Source organism: Bacillus rossius, chromosome 11 (assembly GCF_032445375.1).
Source record: "Bacillus rossius redtenbacheri isolate Brsri chromosome 11, Brsri_v3, whole genome shotgun sequence".
NCBI classification, from domain to species: Eukaryota; Metazoa; Arthropoda; class Insecta; order Phasmatodea; family Bacillidae; genus Bacillus; species Bacillus rossius.
In genome coordinates, this window is record NC_086338.1 from 24815743 (window position 1) to 24837054 (window position 21312).

The following is a 21312-nucleotide window of genomic DNA, read 5'->3' on the forward strand; positions in this document are numbered from 1 at the left end:
ATGGAAATTGTAACATATGGTGGAGGAATTAAAATAAAAAAGTGTAATACGGGTCCCTTGAGTGCTTTCAAGGATTTTTACATGGTGTTTCATACCTAACAAATATTCTGAAAACACACTTTTTAGCAATATTTACTTTTTTAAAAATACATTTAAAAATTTTAATATGGAAACACAACTACTCATCCGCCCTCAGTGTATTCTTAAATTCTTTTCTTAAACTGACACCAGTTGGATATCTTGAGTAGTTTTCAAATATCTTGGTTCTTTTCTGAATCTCTGCACACCGAATGTATGCTCAGGTAGGCAGAACCGTAACCACAATTCATATACTGCTTTCAACTGAATGAAAATGAGGCTTGTGGATAAGATGTGTGGGTTGTTGATACATGGCTGATACGTGCCTGTTCTGTTACTGCTCGCCAATTCTGATTCCAGAAATGTCATTGTGCTCATCAAATTTGAATGCATTTCTTTGTTCTTCAGTTTTCCAAATGCAAACATTTAACATTTCATAAAACACTCATTTTAGTTTATTGTTTTCTAGTTGAACCTACATAAATATACAACATTGTTTCCAGCATGATGAAAACAGGGCATAGTGGTGCTGGCCGCAGAGTCGGGCCGATGGAAGCGACGCGGTGCGCGGGGTTGCAGATGCGACGGTGCTCAGCGCTCCCTCGTCGCCCAGCAACCTGAGCTCGGTGACGCTCGTGGGCTCCGACAACAGTCCCCAAGACACCGGCTCCCCTCCGGCTGAAGCCCAGCCTCGAGACAAGAGCTCGGACGCGGAGCCTCGCGGAGCCGTCGCGCAGAGGGAGGCGTCGCTGGATGACGCTGACAGGCCCGTCATTCTAGGTATTCCACACGCCCTGTATCCTTTCACTGAATATGGCAAGATTCTGTTATCAGTTGTAAAAAAAATTCCTTACAAATATTATGCTATTTTCACTAAAATGTTCCCATTATATTTAGTTTCCTTCACATTAGGATTTTCAAAAACTTTTATTCTGTCTTAATAATAATACTTTACTGTAATATAACATGTTCAATAAGACTTTAAGTGAAGGAAGAACTTTTCATTAATTTCTGCAAACTTGACAGGGTGTAAATTTGACAATTTTTGTGTTCAATTACCGTGCAGGTATGTGCAGTGACAATTTAAAATGTTCCGTTTGATGTGTGCGAATGGACTGTTCCTAGTTGGCATCTTGTAGTTCAGGTGGTACTCCACAGAATATGTGAGTGTAGCAGAGCAAATAAGCACTCTGTCCAGTACAAGTAGAACAGCACTCTTGATTTTTTTTTAGTTATGAGCTAAAGACCAAGCACAGTGAAGTATTATCATTATTGAAGTGACAACGTCTAATAAATCGATGAACACCTGCTGCATGCACGAAAATAGATGACTCATCGTCCCGTTACGCTCATTGTCCCATTACACTCATTGTACGCTTGCGTCGCATCTATCTTCCACTCGATTGGCCTATGAATCTACTATTATATTAAATAGGTTAAGGCGAGCTTTTCTAAAGTAGCTTTTAAATTTAGTACTTTTAACTAAACTATTGTTTTATTAATTAATTTTTTTGGTTATTTTTCCATTTTTCCATTTTTCCAAAATAAAGAGCAATAAACAAAAAGAAACATAAAAGAGAATTTAAAAAATATTTAGAAATTTTAATATAAAGTTGAACCGCCTAACCGACGTGCAAGGTAATATACTACCGTATTTACTCGCATAAAGGCCCCGCCCGCGTATAAGCCCCCCTCCTTGTTTTGTAAACATTTTTGAGAAAAAATTTAAAAACGTGTTTTTCTGGGTTTATCTGAGGGCAGGGCAGCTTGGCATGCATCAAACAACAAGCCATGTATTGTGAGCGGCGGGAGGTGATTTTGTAAGCGGCAGTGATACAGAGACTGGTATTATAGTTTGTCCGTTCTCAGTAGGACCGTCGTGAGGCATGCCAGACGTAAGCAGTTAGTCCTATCTCAAACGACATAAAGATAAAGAAAGCTGGACTTGCGCACTGCCGCTGTGTTGATGTGGAGTGTTGTCGGAGAAGAAGAGGGGAAGTGAAGGAGGAAGGGAAGTGGGTCAAGGATTCTAACACTCCTTTGTCTGGTTGGCTGGCTAGCTGGCAGGAGGGAGGTTAAGCCACGCCTCTGCCTCTCTCCCCTCCGCCACAGCGCTGCCTCTGCCTCTCTCCCCCCTGCGGAGTCGTTGCCTCTCTCTTTCATTCAAAAAGTTATAGTTAAAATAATATGTTTGTTAAAGTAATAAACATATTTGAATTAATGAGTGCAAATAAATGTAAATCTATCAATTAAATTGTAGATTTCATTTCACTCCTTTTTTGTATCCATACAAAATAGTGATAATTTAATAAAAATGATTCAATTTTATTCATAAAAGTATGCAATCATTTCATCAATGTTTTGTTATGACGTCACGTTAAACTATCGTCCGTAAACCAACTTTTACAGAGAACCAATTAATTTTTAATTGCTGTAATAATGCTTTCATGATGATTTTCTAGCATTATGTCTTAAAATTTCTCTTCTTCACGAGAAGAAGTGCTTGAGTAACGGCACTTTTTCTCGTAACCTACTTTCCACACAGCATTGTTGACTAAGACGTGTTCACTCTTGTGCACAAGTCCGTGTTAAACCCGACTGTCATTGAAGACCGTGGACAAGAAAAGAAAAATAAACCTATGCAAATGGGAGTTCGAAATACTTCCACATTATAAACAGTTGCTAAACCAACAGAAAAATAAGCTTTGTTTGTCACCCGGTTTTATGCCAATATTCATGAAAAAGAAAACTCTGATTACATCTCCAACGAGCGTAATCTTACGCATGTCAAAGTCGTGAAACCACGGTCAAAATATGACTCGTTTGCGCCGTTTTATATATATGTGTTTGTGTGTGTGTGTGTGTGTGTGTGTGTGTATCAGTTCTCGAAGAATTTTCTCAAATTAACAACTTTTTGTTTTGGCCTAGTGGGTGTCTGATAAGCCCCTTATATAGCAAACTCCACCCCGACCAAATGTACATCTCCTACTCTTCTACAACTAATAATGTTCATTCAGGAAATGCTAGCCCCAAAGCTTTCTCAGTTTATAAAATCTCATTGGTTCCTACAGTGGTGCCTGGAAGCATCGTAAAACTGTTTTTGTGGATTCTGATATGAAGGAGTGGGAATTCTTTTACCAAAATGTTAAGGTCTTAGAACAAAATCTGTGTTGAATTTTAATGATTGTCAAAGTAAACAACGTTAACCTGGAAGATTCAATGTGAGCATTGTTTTCCATTTTGCTAACTGTCCAAGTTTGTTCCAATATAGACTTGGTACACAGTTAAATAATACATTACAATAAATGTCTTCCGAAGGAATTTTTTTTAAATTAAAGATATTTACAACATTGTGTACATTTTACAATAGATTTTTTTAATTAGATTATTAATGATTTGTCAGTTCTACTTTTTACTCAGTTTTCGGTTTGATTCTGGTTCTTAAAAATTGGTTCTCGGTTCTAGGTTAACCACCACACAATTTCCAGTCACACCAAAGATAAAGTATGCAGTCATAGATGACGCATTTATTTGTTCAATATGACTTACCAGTGTCCCACCTTACCAAAATTCCACCACAAACACATTACCTACAGGGTGGCCACCAAACCGGGAAAACGGGAAAAACCGGGAATATGTCGGGAATTTGAAAGGGCCCGGGTAAAACCGGGAAACTGTCTGGAATTTTATTTCTTTCCTGGGCAAATGCTGCGGTGTAAATGCGCACAACTTATATAAGACGTACATCGCGGCGTCTGATAATCACGCGGCAAATCTGTACAGTGTCATGTTGGCAGCGACTGTAGTGTTCCCAGGCGTGTCATGTTTCTTCTTTCCATGCAAGTTCTTTAGCCACGTTTTGAATGAAAACAACCACCAGCCGGCCAGTGTTGTGCCCTTTTTAATACGCACAAAATATACCAAATATATTTGGTTCAAAAAAAAAAAAAAAAAGAACCTCAGGGAACTTAGGGCAATAAAAGTCAAAATAATGAGTGATGCCTTAAAACAGACCGCTCTCATAGACGAAGAAATTTTTAAACACAAAAAAGGTTAAAGTTATGTGGCAAATATATATTTAGTAAACTGCCACCTGTTTTTTTAGTTGGGTATGTATCACATTTTGTGCATTTTTGTTTTATATTTAGTACTATACAGTTCCGTGTTTTAAAATGTGTGCTTTGTATCATGTATTACAAAAAAACATGTCATTTTGTATATATATATATTGCAAAACCTGGAAAATCTTGAAAATACCTGGAAAAACCTGGAAAAAACCTGGAATTTTTTATCACAAATATAGTGGCCACCCTGTACCTAGCACCTTGGTAGCACAGTTGCTTCACTTTCCACTAGATGGCTAAAGTAATACAGCACCTATGCAATGTCGTGCAACAAAGTCATATTAATTAGTGTTGTTGCTGAGTCAATATTTAATTTACACACACACACACCTATAAAAATTGCTTGAGACAAATGTAAACATCTGTTCACAATAGATTAAATAAATAATTAAAATGGCAGTAGCAACACACCAAAGAAATTAAATACTATAGACCAGTCATTGGAAATTCTAAAATTGCAATAATTTGTGTAAGTTATAATTGTTTGATACGTTGTTAGGACTAGCACCAGCATGTTTGACAGACATGTGCCAACTGCGTGATGTGTGTAAAACTACAGAACCTTGTGCTGCAGGGGTGCAGTTCAAGAGCCAGGAGGACTGGCAGCGCGGGCCCGAGGGGCTGCCGTGGCCCGGAGAGGGGGAGCGGGCTCACAGGGGGCGTGGCTGGCAGGACCAGCCCTCCTCCGACACAGAGGCCCCCACCGCCTGCTCGTCCCGCTCCGCTTCCATCACCACCGCCAACCTCGCCTCCACTGTGCTCCAGGTAACACCTGCTTCGCAACCATGCAGCAGAACTATGTGCTTGATTTTGAAAAAATTGAAAAATTACATGAAAATTTGTGCTTCATTTTGACCACAACAGTTATCACATCATCAAAATTTTACATTATTCTATTACTTTTAAATTTTAATATATTAGAATGTTTAAAAGTTTATTGCGTTGTTGTAGTTCATTATATGTCTATGTGACAGTATAAATTTTTTAACTAGTTTTTAAATAAAACCCTTTTATTTAAGGATTCAATGATTTGATTCGTTGATTTCTCGAACAAATGGATTTTCTTGATACATGATTATTCAAGTGTGAGTACTAATTATGTTGAGTTAGAATAGGTAGATTCTCATTCTCCAAGCAGACACTATTTGTATAGTATCAAGAGTGATATGAGTGAAAAGTTTTCTTGATCTTGCCCCAAAGATAAATTTTTGGTCTCAAATGGTTTTGAGATTTTTTATTTTGTGTGGTGAGAGCTTCAATTCTGAAGCATCAAATACCATCTATTTAAGCAGTTTTTAATTATTTTATTTAAATTTTTGACGTGACGTCTAATAAATCGATGAATGCCGGCTGCACGCACGAAAACGTGTCCCATAACGCACATTGTCCCACTACGGATGTGTCCTGTTATGCTCATTGTACGCATGCGTGGCATTTTTCTTCCACTCGATTGGATCAACCATCGATTTGACTTTTCAATCATATTTTCGTCGTTTGAATTATTAATATTATGTAATTTAACGATTGTCCACCGCTTTTCAGCTCAATCGGTACGGTTATTTAAAAGTAATGTTGAATATTAAAATACGGTTTTAACAAACAATGGTGTTTTACAGTTACACATAATAATTCAAATTACACCCGTGATCTTTTGCACAATGTTTAAAAAATATTGTAACAAGTTAAAAATAAGTTTGGTGTATTTGGGATGTGTATTTGTTATAAAAACAAAATAATATTATTCCCCTACCGTGAACAAATTTTTTATAAAATTTAATATATATATATATAAAAAAACATCTGAAACAATTGTTTCCAATATGGCCTCGTGGCCGTGCGGTTAGCATCGCTGACTACCAATCCTAAGGTTGACAGACCGAATCGCGGCTGATACGAAACTTTTTTTTTGTACTTGTAAAAATAAATACTGCGCGCGCGACACTACAAAAGTAATAAATATATTTGAATTAATGAATGCAAATAAAAATAAATTTATCAATTAAATTGTAGATTTCATTTCACTACTTCTTTGTATCCATACAAAATAGTGATAATTCAATAAAAATGATTCAATTTTATTCATAAAAGTATGCAGCGGTAGATTTTATCATATAAAAGATAGAAAATTACCGTATTTACTCGCGTAAAGGCCCCGCCCGCGTATTAGCCCCCCTCCTTGTTTTGTAAACATTTTTGAGAAAAAATTTAAAAATGGTGTTTTTCTGGGTTTATCTGAGGGCAGGGCAGCTTGGCATGCATCAAACAACAAGCCATGTATTGTGAGCAGCGGGAGGTGATTTTGTAAGCGGCAGTGATACAGAGACTGGTATTATAGTTTGTCCGTTCTCAGTACGGACCGTCGTGAGGCATGCCAGACGTAAGCAGTTAGTCCTATCTCAAACGACATAAAGATAAAGAAAGATGGACTCGCGCGCTGCCGCTGTGTTGATGTGGAGTGTTGTCGGAGAAGAAGAGGGGAAGTGAAGGTGGAAGGGAAGTGGGTCAAGGATTCTAACACTCCTTTGTCTGGTTGGCTGGCTAGCCGACAGGAGGGAGGTTAAGCCACGCCTCTGCCTCTCTCCCCTCCTGTTACAGCGCTGCCTCTGCCTCTCTCCCCCCCTGTTCTAGCGCTGCCTCTCTCTCCCCTGCGGAGTCGTTGCCTCTCTCTCCCTCGTGCCGCGTCGCTGCCCCCCCGCCTAATTCGAACAAAGACGCACGACTTGAAAAGAAAAATCTATTTTTTCCTCCAAATTCGCGTATAGGCCCCCTCCCCTTTTTTTGGAGTCAATATTTGGGAGAAAAAAGGGGGCCTTTACGCGAGTAAATATGGTAAAAAAAATTACTTCCTCAAAGAATATAATATTTTTAATGCCTAAATGGTTTGGTTGCAAAAACCTATTACGGCTCAGTCTCAGGCCGAATATGATATTTCATTTTCTTTTGGATCAATCATTTCATCAACGGTTTGTTGTGACGTCACGTTAAACTATCGTCCGTAAACCGACTTTACAGACAACTAATTTTTTTTTTTTTTACCTCAAACACAAAGTTAATATGAGACTGTAACCAAATTTCCACCATTTCACATTCAAAAGCCTCGTACAAAAAACTAAAAATTTCGAAAGCCAATGGATCTGTCTGGAGTCACAACCGAATGTCTGTTGTCTACAGGAGCAATAATATGCGCTTGTGTCGGAAGGTACAGTACCGGTAAAAGTTCAGTTCCAGCTCAAAATAATTTACGCATTCTGAAGGGGAAATTGTTTAATTAGAAAAAAATATTGCACAAGCTTCATTCACTTGCAGGCTTGCAGGAGGGGGGGGGAGGGGGGGGGGGTTCCTCCCAACCGCAGCGTGGCACCTCGGCGCTTGTGTACTAGAACCTGACCAAAACTCTAGCGTTCCAAAGGTGATACAAGGAAAGTAGTTCCCCTACAGATAGGAGATCTGCAGGGCTAGTGTGGTGACAAGCAAGCAAAAACAACGCGCTCTCAATAACGTTTTATTAAGAACAAGAATTCAAAAGTAACAATCATGGCGAGAGAGGGCACGGCCTCAAACCCAACTAAGGCACAAACCCGAAAACAACATTCCTCTAAAACGCCAAAACTTAAAATATTCATACAAATTAAATCCTTAACCAGATTACTATAATTCATAGCCCATAATGCAAATGAAAACAGATAAATCACAAGTATCATGCCGGATATTCGATAAGGCAAAATTGCCCGATTAAACTTAATGGCACAAGATACCATGAGTCAAACAGGGCATTTCCAGACACATACCCCTGAGAGCATTTTTAATGTCATTAAATTCATACCCATTTACATCGACCTCGCTTATCACTCGCCACATGGCCGAGATGAGTCTAAGGGTAAGGTGCGGCTGCCCCGAACACCGCCGAAAGTTCATACAACTTGTTTAAATGGGTGGAGCGAGACGAGTCAAAACTATGGCAGGTTAAACTTGATTGCACTCCTTAAACATGAGCGAGTACATTCACGCAAATACAGAACTTGCGAAGACAAAGCACATGACAAAAGTTATAAAAATACTGATCTGAAACCATCTTGAAACAAGTAAGATTAAAGTTCGCCCGCGCAAGGGCATAAATAAGCTCACGAAAACAAATAGAACATCTCTACATTAGCCAAGCTAATTAGTACAAGTTAATTTAATTCTCTCTATTACACATTAAACACTATACTCAACTCTATACTCATTAAACCTAACCAAGAAGCACAAAAAATACGACACCTCGCTTCTCATTCGGTCGTGAATCACTAACCTGGCAGGAAACCCAGCTACAAAGAAAAATAATTATAGGTCAAAATGGGCGATCAAAAACGGAGGGAACAAGGCACTGGAAAGCAGACACTGGCATGGTTGGCGGAAACAAAATTAAATTCATTAACCATTAAAATCGTAGAATGTCAAAATGAATTTTGAGGGGAAAGGCCGAGAGGGAATTTCATCACAAATGCCAGCAAGAAACGCTACGATACAGACGTGTTTAACTGACACACCTCCTACACTCCATCGCAAACAGTTGTTATCAGTTGCCAACCCTACCTTTGTCCTGCATCCGAACAAACACTCACGACCAAACCAGATAGAGAAGTGCCGTCAACCCCGCCGGACAGCTACAGCACTCTTCTGGAGGGGAGGCAAGAAGGGGAAAGAGGGGAGGAGCAAGGAGGGGCGGAACAAAGGGGGGGGAGGAAAAGAAGGGGAGGGCCATCCAGCACGAACAGCGCTAGCTGTCCGCTGCAACCCCCGCCCCTTAACCACCGCACCGCGACCCCACCAGAGAGAGAGGACGGATGATCAGCTTCTTGAGAAGATGCTCCCGCAGAAGGCCGCAGTCGAAGATCCAGAAGCAGCCGAAGACCTGCCATGAAGCCGGTAACATACGTGGCAGAACGAGCACGAAGGAAAAGTGCTCACTGCATATGACGATCAGGGGAGGGTGATCGCCATCCCCGACGGCAGCAACAGACGAGACAGCCCGATGGCTTACGCCTCTAGAGGCACGAAGAGAAGGTCGATGATCACCCTCCACGAGCTGACTCAGCACCCAGCATGGGGCGAGCCCGGCTCCAGTGGAGGGAGGGAGATCGGGCTGTCTTTCACGAGGCCCAATGCAGCAAGGGCCGACGAAGGCTCGTCAGAGCGACGAATACAGGAGGTAGAGACTCGACCTGGGCAGGCCTTCCCTGGGAATCCTGGCGACCAAATCCGCCAATGGAGCGGCCTTGCCAGACACAGGCGAAGAAGCAGTCTCTCTCAGGGGGCGCGGTGGTGTGGAGGTGGGGACACGATGAGGGCGGCGACGGAGACGGTGCAGCCCAGGAGGCTCTTGACGAGGTGGCGTTCCATTCGATGAGCGAGATCCAAGCACGGCCCAGGAGGGAACAAGCAGGAGCGGAGGTGCAACTGCGGGGAAAGAAGAACCCAGGCACAGCACACGACACTAAGACTCCACTAACATACAAACTGCACTCCTAGAGAAAAAGAGACCCCTGAGCTCAGGGATAGGAAAAACACCTAACAGATTACATTACAGGTCACCATTCTAACTTTAACATAATGGTAACCCTCCTAAACCCAAATCCAAAGGTCAACAGAACACACATTACAAAATTAACCGACATATTTCTTCAGTTGCGTGACGTGAGCCTTACAAAATTTAGCCTTAGCATCACATCCACGCAACAACATCGTATTGGCGCCTAACAGTTTCACAATTTCGAAGGGACCCGCAAATGGGGATAACAATTTAACATTAATAGCATCCTTCAAGGAAGGTAAAATGAAAGACCTACAAAGCACCTTATCATGCAAGTTAAAATGATGTGCTTTCCTGGAGGCATCATAAGTGTCACGCACACTGTTGCGAGCTTTTGTTAAGTTGGTGGAGACGCTTTTCAAAATCTTATCTAACTCCGCTTCCTTAAATTTACTTTCCAGCGGAGGCAGTCCCCACTGGTTTAGGATAGGATGGGAAAGTTCCCTCCCCAGAAACGGAACTGACGGAGGGAACCCAGTGGAGGAGTGGAAGGCAGAATTTAAACCCACATTAATGAATTCCAGGTCCTCGTCCCACAACGAATGATCGTGATGGTAAAAGGCCGTTAATATCCCCTTAATGACCTTGTTCACCCTTTCGGATTGGTTTCCCTGCGTAAAGTACGGAGTGCTGTAAATGGGCTTAATGGCCCACTCAAAGCACATGTTCTTGTATGTGGAAGAACGAAAATAGGGGGCATTATCTGAAACTATGAATGCAGGCGGACCACCAATCTTCCACACCTGCTCTCCAAGAACCTTAACGATGGAGGACGCCTTCATATTCCGAAGGGGAATGAGGAAAACAAATTTAGTAAAGATGTCCAAAACAACCAACAGACAAACATTTCCCCGACGAGAACGTGTAAGGGGCCCGAAAATGTCGATGTGATCCACGTTTCAGGGGGCTACCAGGGCGTCAGCACAATACAATCCCACCTTAGAGTTATGTGGAGGTTTAGCAATTTGGCACAGATGACAAGACCTCACGAATGTACGCACTTCATCCTTGAGGGTGGGCCAGAAAAAGCGACTAGCAATCTTACGATATGTTTTGTCAATGCCCAAGTGTCCCCCAACCAGGGAGGAATGAAAGTACGACAGGAGCATGGATCTTAAGGCTGCGGGCACCACGACTTTCCTAGCACGACCAGACGCACCGACAAAGACCAACAGGCCCCGATCCTCCAAAAAGGGGACGGGCTTACATCCTTTAAGATCCTTGATTATTTGGATGCAAAAGGGATCCACGGACTGGGCTTGCTTAATGTTTACGTATGATTTGGGAAAAACCTTACATACTGCTAAAAATTCCTCGACCTGAGGAACAGCCACGTCAGTGATCTCAAACTCCTCGGGATTGAACATGCGGGAGAGAGTGTCTGCCACTACATTCTCTGAGCCCTTAACGTGGTGGATAACAAATTTAAACCTGGACAGACGCAGTATCCATCGGCCAAGTTTGCCCAACTGGCGTGGATGATTGCACAACCAAGAAAGGGCCCGATTGTCCGTGAACAAATCGAACTCTTGAGTATCAAGGTAGCTCTCAAATTTCTCCATACCAAACAAACATGCCAGGGCCTCCTTTTCGTACACCCCCAGACGTCGTTCAGACTCCAGAAGGGTGCGGCTCGCAAAAGCGATGGGTCTTAATCTTCCATTTTCGAGATGGCCCAGAACAGCTCTCAGGGCGATGGAAGGGCAAAACGCTGCTCAAAATTCGGCAGAATAAGGACTGGAGGGCCAGCCATTCTACATTTCAATGTCAAAAAGGCCTCCTCTTGCTCCGGACCCCAAACAAACGGAGTGTTCTTCTTCCGTAATTTATTTAACGGGGCACTGACAGCTGCGAAATCAGGTAAAAACCGAGCAAAGTACCCCATCATGCCTAGAAATTTCTGAACTCCCTTTAGATTCTTAGGCCTAGGGAAATTAACGATGGGCTCGATTTTCTCCGGGTCCATGATGAGACTACCCTCCGCGATGACAAACCCTAAAAACTTTACAAATGATTGGGCCAAGGAAATTTTATCTGGATTGGCCGTAAGGCCAGCTGACCGCAAACAGAGAAACACTTCTCTCAGATGTGACAAATGCTCTTGAAAGGAATCACTATAAACAATGATGTCATCGATGTAGTTGAAAACAAATTTAAATTTCAAATCCGATAGAACATGATCCAGGACTCTACTGAGCACTTGGCTCCCGAAATTTACACCCATAGGGATGCGGTTGAACTGGTAATGGCCGAAAGGAGTGGAAAAGGCAGTGTACTTTCTACACGCAGGATCCAGAAGGCACTGATGAAAACTATGGTTTAGATTGATCACTGAAAAAATTTTGGCTCTGCCCAAATGCTGCAAGGCGCTTTCCACCATGGGTAACGGCCACACATCCTCCACTGTTTTGTCATTCAGGGGCTTAAAATTATGGACAAGGTGCCAACTGTTGCCATCCTTCTTCCGGACTAAGAAGGTAGGAGTACTGTAGGGCGAGGATGAAGGAGTGATTACTTTCTCCTCCAGCAATCGCTGAACAATATCTCGCAGGGCTTGGAGCTTAGGAGGTGAGACCTTGTGATATTTGCTGGAAACAGGGATTTCGTCCTTCACACGAAACCGGTAGGGCAGGACCTCACATTTACCTAGTTTAAGCGTTACCACGTCCGGAAATTGGTCGATGAGTTCCTGAATCGCTCTATCCCTCTCCCTATCTACGGCCACTCCCGCGCATCCCAGAATGATAGGACCTGAGGACTCGAACTGTAGAGGAATTTTAACCTCAGGGGCGAAAGAAAAACACAAGTCCCTGGTGTGACAGTTTAAGATGCCTTGGGCATGACTCAAAAAGTCCAACCCTATGATGAGTCCCGGTGTCAGTCCTGGCACCACTACAAACCGCCAATTCCATGAAAAACGTTTTATTTTGAATTGAAGAATTACAGATCTGGAGGCCCGGATGATCTGACCATTGGCCACACCGAACGCGATCTGGGGCCCGTCAACCACACGGCGTGCCAAACCCGGGAGAGACTCCAGCAATGAATCCAGGAAATCCTCGCTGATAACTGAGCGGGACGCTCCAGTGTCCAGCAAGGCAGGGTGAAAGGCATTACCCAATTGGACAGGAAAACGAAACAAGCCCATTCGCTGAGAGGATTTTCGAATAGTCCGACAGAAGTGACCCCTTTTACGCCCCGTCAGCGGTCGTTTCCCGGACACTCAGCACGCATGTGCCCCGGGCGACGGCATCGGAAGCACCTACGGTCACTGGGCTCCAGACGCGGCTGCGGGCATGCCCCGATAGGTGTCCAAAGGCAGTGCAGTTGGCGCACCTGCCTCCCTGCTTCTCTCCTCCGGCTAGTGATCGAGGATTTGCAGAACTCTCGCTCGAGCCCTGTCCGTAAAAAGGAGTCCCCGCGTCCCCTTCCCTGCGACCCGGACCTGAGGCCGAGGCAACCCTCAGGGGTGCTTCCTTCCCACGTTCCCAAGCCTCGCTCCATTGTTCATCACAGGGACGAGACGAGCCCATGCCGGCCCGACCCGGAGACCGAGACCCAACCCCCTGCGAAGACCGGGACCCAAGAGCCCCGATTTCCCGAGAGGCAGACAGGATCCCGACCCCACCATCCGGCCGAACAAGAAAGACCGCCTCGCGCGGAGGAGTTCTGGGCTGACTCTGACCCTGCCTAGGCACCTGAGGAAACTCAGTTAGGTACCTCTCATGAGCGATCCTGCAACTCTCCACCTCACCCCCCCAAATCCTTAGCCCCTCGAAGGAGGTGGGTGGGGTCAGCATGGCACAATGATGGAGCACAACAGGGGAAACGTTGCCCAAAATCAGCTGAACGAACTCGCTCTCGGGCAGTCCAAGATCCATGGCCTCGGCGTAAGAGGTCACCGAGGTAACGAACTGGGTCACAGACTCCTCAGGTCATTGAAACCGCAGTACCAAGGCCCTCTTACAAGAATCAAAAACCCGGGGCGGACAAACTGCTGAGACCAATGTCTTTTTGAATCTGGGGAAGTCTAACCCCTGCAAGACTGCCTCAGTGATCAGAGAAACGAGGGTACCAGTGGCCTTGGTAAGCAATGCCTTCATGAAGGCCTCCTGAGACACCACTTGAGTTTATTTAGCCTGTCCAACTCGATAACAAAGTCCAAAACAGATTTTGGATCACTTCCACCCAAAACAGGAAGGGTTTTTAATGATGAAAAAAAAAGTTTCTCATTAAAACTGGATGACATGGTCGGACTCACTACCAGTGGTGACTGCCGCAGCAGGTATCCCGCGGACGGAACAGCCGAGTCCCGAAGAAACTGGACCAGGCGGGACCGCATTGATGCCACCGTCTCCCCCTCTACAGCCAGAAGGTCATTCTCCTCCAAGTATTGGGCCAGCTTCTCGCGGTGCAGCTGGTATACCCAGGATACTCCACCGGGTGTCGCCATAGCATGTAACAAAAACTCACCACACTGTAAGCTCTGCACTAGCAGAATAGCGCAGAAGTTGCAGGCTTGCGGGGGGGGGGGGGGGGGGGGGGGTTCCTCCCAACCGCAGCGTGGCACCTCGGCGCTTGTGTACAAGAACCTGACCAAAACTCTAGCGTTCCAAAGGTGATACAAGGAAAGTAGTTCCCCTACAGATAGGAGATCTGCAGGGCTAGTGTGGTGACAAGCAAGCAAAAACAACGCGCTCTCAATAACGTTTTATTAAGAACAAGAATTCAGAAGTAACAATCATGGCGAAAGAGGGCACGGCCTCAAACCCAAGTAAGGCAAAAACCCGAAAACAACATTCCACTAAAACGCCAATACTTAATATATTCATACAAATTAAAGCCTTAACCAGATTACTATAATTCATAGCCCATAATGCAAATGAAAACAGATAAATCACAAGTATCATGCCGGTTATTCGATAAGGCAAAATTGTCCGATTAAACTTAATGGCACAAGATACCATGAGTCAAACAGGGCATTTCTAGACACACACCCCTGAGAGCATTTTTAATGTCATTAAATTCATACCCATTTACATCGACCTCGGTTATCACTCGCCACATGGCCGAGATCCATTAGTCTAAGGGTAAGGTGCGGCTGCCCCGAACACCGCCGAAAGTTCATACAACTTGTTTAAATGGGTGGAGCGAGACGAGTCAAAAATATGGCAGGTTAAACTTGATTACACTCCTTAAACATGAGCGAGTACATTCACGCAAATACAGAACTTGCGAAGACAAAGCACATGACAAAAGTTATAAAAATACTGATTTGAAACCATCTTGAAACAAGCAAGATTAAAGTTCGCCCGCGCAAGGGCATAAATAAGCTCACGAAAACAAATAGAACATCTCTACATTAGCCAATCTAATTAGTACAAGTTAATTTAATTCTCTCTATTACACATTAAACACTATACACAACTCTATACACATTAAACCTAACCAAGAAGCACGAAAAATACGACACCTCGCTTCTCGTTCGGTCGTGAATCACTAACCTGGCAGGAAACCCAGCTACAAAGAAAAATAAATATATAGGTCAAAATGGGCGATCAAAAACGGAGGGAACAAGGCACTGGAAAAGCAGACACTGGCATGGTTGGCGGAAACAAAATTAAATTCACTAACCATTAAAATCGTAGAATGTCAAAATGAATTTTGAGGGGAAAAGCCGAGAGGGAATTTCATCACAAATGCCAGCAAGAAACGCTACGATACAGACGTGTCCAACTGACACACCTCCTACACTCCATCGCAATCAGTTGTTATCAGTTGCCAACCCTACCTTTGTCCTGCATCCGAGCAAACACTCACGACCAAACCAGATAGAGAAGTGCCGTCAACCCCGCCGGACAGCTACAGCACTCTTCTGGAGGGGAGGCAAGAAGGGGAAAGAGGGGAGGAGCAAGGAGGGGCGGAACAAAGGGGGGGGAGGAAAAGAAGGGGAGGGCCGTCCAGCACGAACAGCGCTAGCTGTCCGCTGCACACTAACAAGTATTTTTTTTAAAGGCATGACACAACATACAGTGCTTAAACGAGTTAATTAAATAGGCCACTCTCATTTCATATAGACTGCAGTCATGGAATTGTATGAGCATACAAAGTATTCGTTATTACGTGCAAACTTTTACGAAAATATGTTCCCCATAGAAAAAGTAAAACTTCGTAGAAAGAGTGAGCACACTCAAATCTCCAACAGACGCACTGACATACGACTGGAGCAGATGTTACCTTATTCATTTGTTGCCAGAAGTTCTTGAAGCATAGTGGTCACTTAAAGCAAGACTTTGTTTGTATTAAAGGCCGTGTGGCAGTCTTTCCACACAGCTCTGCCTCGCCCCTCGCCCCAACACGGTTGTCCTACTCTAGCCTGCGGCACACACAATGGTTGTTCTTCAGTGGTCAGCCCACCAGTCCAGCATGGAGCAACTCGTTGCTTGCCACACTCACCATTAACGTCAGCGCCTCTCAGCGACGTGTAAATAAAACTGTTACAAGTGTGGTAGTGTCGCGTGGCTCTCCTCTCTGGCTCTTCCAGAATGGCCTTAAGCGTCCATCCTTAGTTTCCTGCCTGGGTGAGAAGGGAGTGGCCCCACGTTGGGCGCCACTAATTGTCGCGTGTTACCTCTCTGGCTCTTCCAGAATGGCCTTAAGCGTCAATCCTTAGTTTCCTGCCTGGGTGAGAAGGGAGTGGCCCCACGTTGGGCGCCTCTAATTGTCGCGAGGTGAGGGTTGCTTCCTGCTGGAGCGAGTCCCTTCCCTGCGTCCAATATTTACTGTGCTGCCTGAATAAGAAGGGAGCGGCCTGACTGGCGCGAGTAACTTCTGGCTGGAGGTTCCTAAGAGGGGTAGGTAGGATTCTCCCCCACCTTGGGATGCCCTGAAAGTGGCCTTATATACCCCTCCTGAGGGCCGGGGAGTGACGTAGGAAGGGCTGGGAGTTCCAAGAATCACGGGTGCTTCCAGGAATTCCAGCCGGCCTACGTGACTTGGACGGACCTCGGCTTGATGGGAGAGGGGAAGGCGGGGGGAGGCGGCTGGGCAGGCGGAGGTGGGTGAGGAGGGGGAGGCTGCGCGCGCACCCGCTCGGCCTGGCGTGAGAGGGGTAGGCGAGGGGTGGCGGCCAGTAGTGGTGGTGGGTGAGGAGGGGGAAGCTGCGCGCGCACTCGGCTGTCCTGGCGAGAGAGGGGTAGGCGAGGGGTGGCGGCCGGTAGGAGTGTGCGCGCGCACTTGCCTGGTTACCATGGCAACCCAGACGCTGTGCGGTCGCCTTGGCAACGGCGATGCGGCGGTGACAGCTGTCGCGGCCGTCAGTGGCGACGGCGCGCACACGTGTTTAGGAAGGAAGGGGCTTACGGCTTCGTGATTAGAGACGTGTGCGGTACGTCGCACGTCAGTAGAATTCCACCAATTTCAAACAAGCAAACTCTTTTAAGAATTTAGAAAAATAAATATATTACAAATTGTAATAAAAATCACTGTTGATATTCAAAACTAATTCTTTTAAAAATTCTTATTTAAATAAAAGAAACAATATCTAAATCAGTACAAAAAGCTTTAAAGACAAAACTACCAACTGTGATAAAGAAAACTACGAGAAAAGGGTAAAAATTATTACAGGGGCTTCTTTTTTTATAGCTCTATTTCCCGTAGTAAAAGTAGAGGTGCGAGAAGCTTGAGAAAGTGGTAGTTGAATAGACGACTAATTTTCTTCGACTTTGTCTTTAGGAAAAATCAAAAACTTAAAAGATTCCGAGGATTTTTACTAAGAGCAGAATACACCTGCACCTTGAAGTAACGTCCTAATTCGTACGAGGAAACCAGAGTGCTAATCAAAACAGCGCTAATCAAATATATATTTTTCGTAAAAGTGTATGTTAATCAAAATAATTTATTTCTTGCTGACAAACATTTTAATCAAAATACTACTCCCGTTAAAATCAATTTACAATACTAACATGTCTAAATTCATCTGAAGTACGTTAAAATAAATGTTGAGTAACATTTTTATATTGTACAGCCTAAAAATAAATTCAAAAAATTCACAGACCACTTTGTTTACGTGACAGGGCTTGGGCATAACATTCCTAAGAGGCGCTAACATTTCTGAGTTACACATAATAATATTAATAATATGTAAGATATATTTCAATACTAATAAAATTGAAAATATCGTACATATATTTTTTTTTATTATTGGGAAAATGTTTTTACCTGTTAACATAAATCCAGACACTGTTGTTTACTATATGTGTGTTTGCTATGATTTGCCTTCATAAAAGAAAAGAAACGTGATGTACTTAATAAGGTCTAGTATTCTTCGGGAACTGAAAATTAAATATTGTACGTGCTGATGAAAGTATAATTTTGAATCTAATTTGATGCTGAGATCTTTAATAAATGATTTTTAGAAAATTGAAGTGTGTTATATTTATAGTTATAATTAAAAGGTTTATATTTTGTGGTAAAAATAGTTATTTTTGTTTTTTATTATTAAGAGTAACTAATTTAGTAAGCACCACATATTAATATAATTTTTGACATTTTGAATTGGTAGAAAATCATGTACAGTGGAACCTCGTTATTACGAGTACGGGATACTACGAGACCTTCGTTGTTACTGTTGTGTATCAATACATTGGTGTCGTGTGAGACCTGCACCGGCCAGTGGCAATATCTATGAGCGGATGCTCGATAAATAAAGCTCGCAACTTGGCGACACAACAGCTTGTTCGTTGGCTACTTATTGGATCCTAAATCCCAGCACATCACAATCATAACACACAGGGTATTCAGTTCTTTGTTCTCTGATCTAGAAGGGGTAGAGATTTACGTTGACGATGATATTGTATTTGGCAAAGACAAGGTTGAACATGATGCCAGGTTAGATAAAGTCCTACAGAGGGCTGCGGCAAAGCATGTGGCTTTTAAAAGGGGCAAATGTAGATTTGGCTTTACTGAAGTAAAATACATTGGCCATATCATTAGTAAGGATGGACTCAAAATTGATTCTGATAAGGTACAGGCCATACAGGAGTTGCCTGAACCCAAAAACAGAGTTGAACTACAGATGGTTTTGGGCATGATTAATTATTTAGGAAAATTCATCCCAAACTTGTCAGAGCACACAGCAGGGTTGAGAGAACTGTGTAAACAGTGGCAGTGGACAGACAACCATAGTGAGTCATTCCTGAAGTTGAAAGCATTGTTAGGGGCCACACCAGTACTGCAATACTTTGATCCACATGAGGCCGTTGTAGTTTCAGTCGATGCCTCAAAGAAAGGTCTGGGAGCTGTTTTGATGCAAGCGAAAGGGCCAGTTGCATTTGCGTCCAAAATACTTACACAAACACAACAAAACTATGCCCAGATTGAGAAGGAACTTTTGGCTATAGTGTATGGTTGTGAGCGTTTCCACCAGTATATTTATGGGTGTAAGGTTGTCGTGGAAACAGACCATAAGCTCTTAGAGGCCATATTTAGTAAACCACTAGATAGGTGTCCATTACGACTCCAGCGAATGTGTATCAAACTGCAAAACTATGACCTAACCTTAAAGTACAGACCGGGGAAGGAATTAATTGTAGATGACACGTTGTCAAGGGCAAGTGGTCCCGATGAGGGTTTCAAGCTACATGAGCAGGAGATAGCAACTCAAAAGGGACTAGTCATTCACCACTTACTGGCATCACATGATATGGTCTTAAAGCTTGAAAAGGAAACTAGTAGTGATGTTACATTGGGACTGCTTAGAGATATTATTTTGAAGGGGTGGCCTCTACACAACAAGCAAGTTCCACATGCTGCAAAACCATTCTGGACATACAGGGAGAAATTAACAAACATACATGGGGAGTTGATATATAAAGGCACAAAGGTTGTTGTTCCACAATCCATAAGACAAGAAATTCTAGATAGAATTCATTATAATCATATGGGAATACAGAAATGCAAGTTGAGGGCACGGGAATGTGTTTTTTGGCCAGGGATGTCAAAAGACATTGAAACTCTGGTGAACAACTGTGATGCATGCAGATCAGTTCAAAATCTTAATGGTAGAGAGCCACATATGAACAAAGAAATCCCTGATAGACCATGGCAAGTAGTAACTGCGGATATTTTCCATTTTTAGGGTACCTAATGATTACCTTTTAGTTGTCGATGCCTATTCAAAGTTTCCAGAGTTTTGTCACTTAAGGAATCTTACCTCTAGCATGTAATCACACGCTGCAAAACAATAATGGCCAGACATGGAATACCAGAGGTCCTATATAGTGATAATGGTCCACAATTTTATTCACAGGAATTGAAGGAATTTGCTAAACAGTGGAATTTTCAACACAAGACATCAAGTCCTACATATGCACAATCAAATGGTCTAGTAGAACGAAATGTTCAAACTATTAAAAAAAATGCTTAAGAAGGCGGTAATTTATCATAAAGACCTTTTGTTATCTATTTTAGAGTATAGAAATACTCCCATTGATGACACCATACCATCTCCAGCACAGTTACTTTATGGCTGCATTTTCATGGTTTTATTCCTCACTCCAGGGATTCGCTCCAGCCTCAGTCCCAACCTAATATACAACATAGCCTAGTGTCAAGGCAAGAGAGACAGAAGCAGCATTATGACAGGCAGTCAAAAGAATTACAACCAATGTCGAAAGGTAGTCGGGTAAGGGTTAGGAACGGAAAGGCTTCTTGGCAGAGAGGACAGGTTGTTAGAGTTCTGGATAGACCCAGATCATATCGAGTGAGATTGGACACAGGCTCTGAAGTGGATAGAAATTGCAGACACTTAATACATGATAGTAACAAGGAGCCTCTAACATTTGAGAATTGGCACCTAGAAGGATTCAGGGGGTTTGAGGAATATTATGGGAGCACAGTAGATACACAGGAAAGTTCAATATCTAGCCCAGACGTGAATATACAAGCAAAGGGGAAATGAGGTGAGTCTGAAAACAATATATGTAGTGAAGGTGAGGATGAGATAGGATTCAGAGGGTTTGAGTAATGTGAGGTAAGAAGCCAGGGCAGACATAAAACACAAGTTACGGAGGGTGAAGTTACTATTAGCATAATATGTCCATGCAGTAGCCTACTATATGTTTAGTTTGTGTAGGTATTGAAACTTGTTAGGTGTCCATGAGGCACTATATGTTTTGTTGAGTATTGAAACATCCTTATGTATCGTTAAAGCACTATGTGTTTACAGTTGGTGCAAAAAAAAAGTATTTTTAAAAGCTTTGTAAGAAGGGGAGATGTTGTGTATCAATACATCGGTGTCGTGTGAGACCTGCACCGGCCAGTGACAATATCTATGAGCGGATGCTCGTTAAATAAAGCTCGCAACATGGCGACACAACAGCTTGTTCGTTGGCTAATTATTAGATCCTAAATCCCAGCACATCACAATCATAACAGTTACGACAGTTTTATAATGCACCGTCAGTTTGACTTCGTAAATCATACAAAATTAAATCAGTTATTATGAGTGCCTCCTTGTTGGCCCTTTCGTAAGTACGA

General features: G+C 43.2%; 1 protein-coding gene across 1 annotated transcript in view; it reads left to right on the forward strand.

Annotated features, from left to right (window-relative positions):
• LOC134536698 (ras-specific guanine nucleotide-releasing factor 2-like) overlaps positions 1-21312 on the forward strand; it is a 400528-nt gene that overhangs the window by 286769 nt on the left and 92447 nt on the right. Inside the window, exons 17-18 of the mRNA XM_063376561.1 lie at positions 658-858; positions 4777-4967. Of these exons, the coding sequence (XP_063232631.1) occupies positions 658-858; positions 4777-4967 (392 nt within the window). The remainder of the gene's footprint in view (positions 1-657; positions 859-4776; positions 4968-21312) is intronic.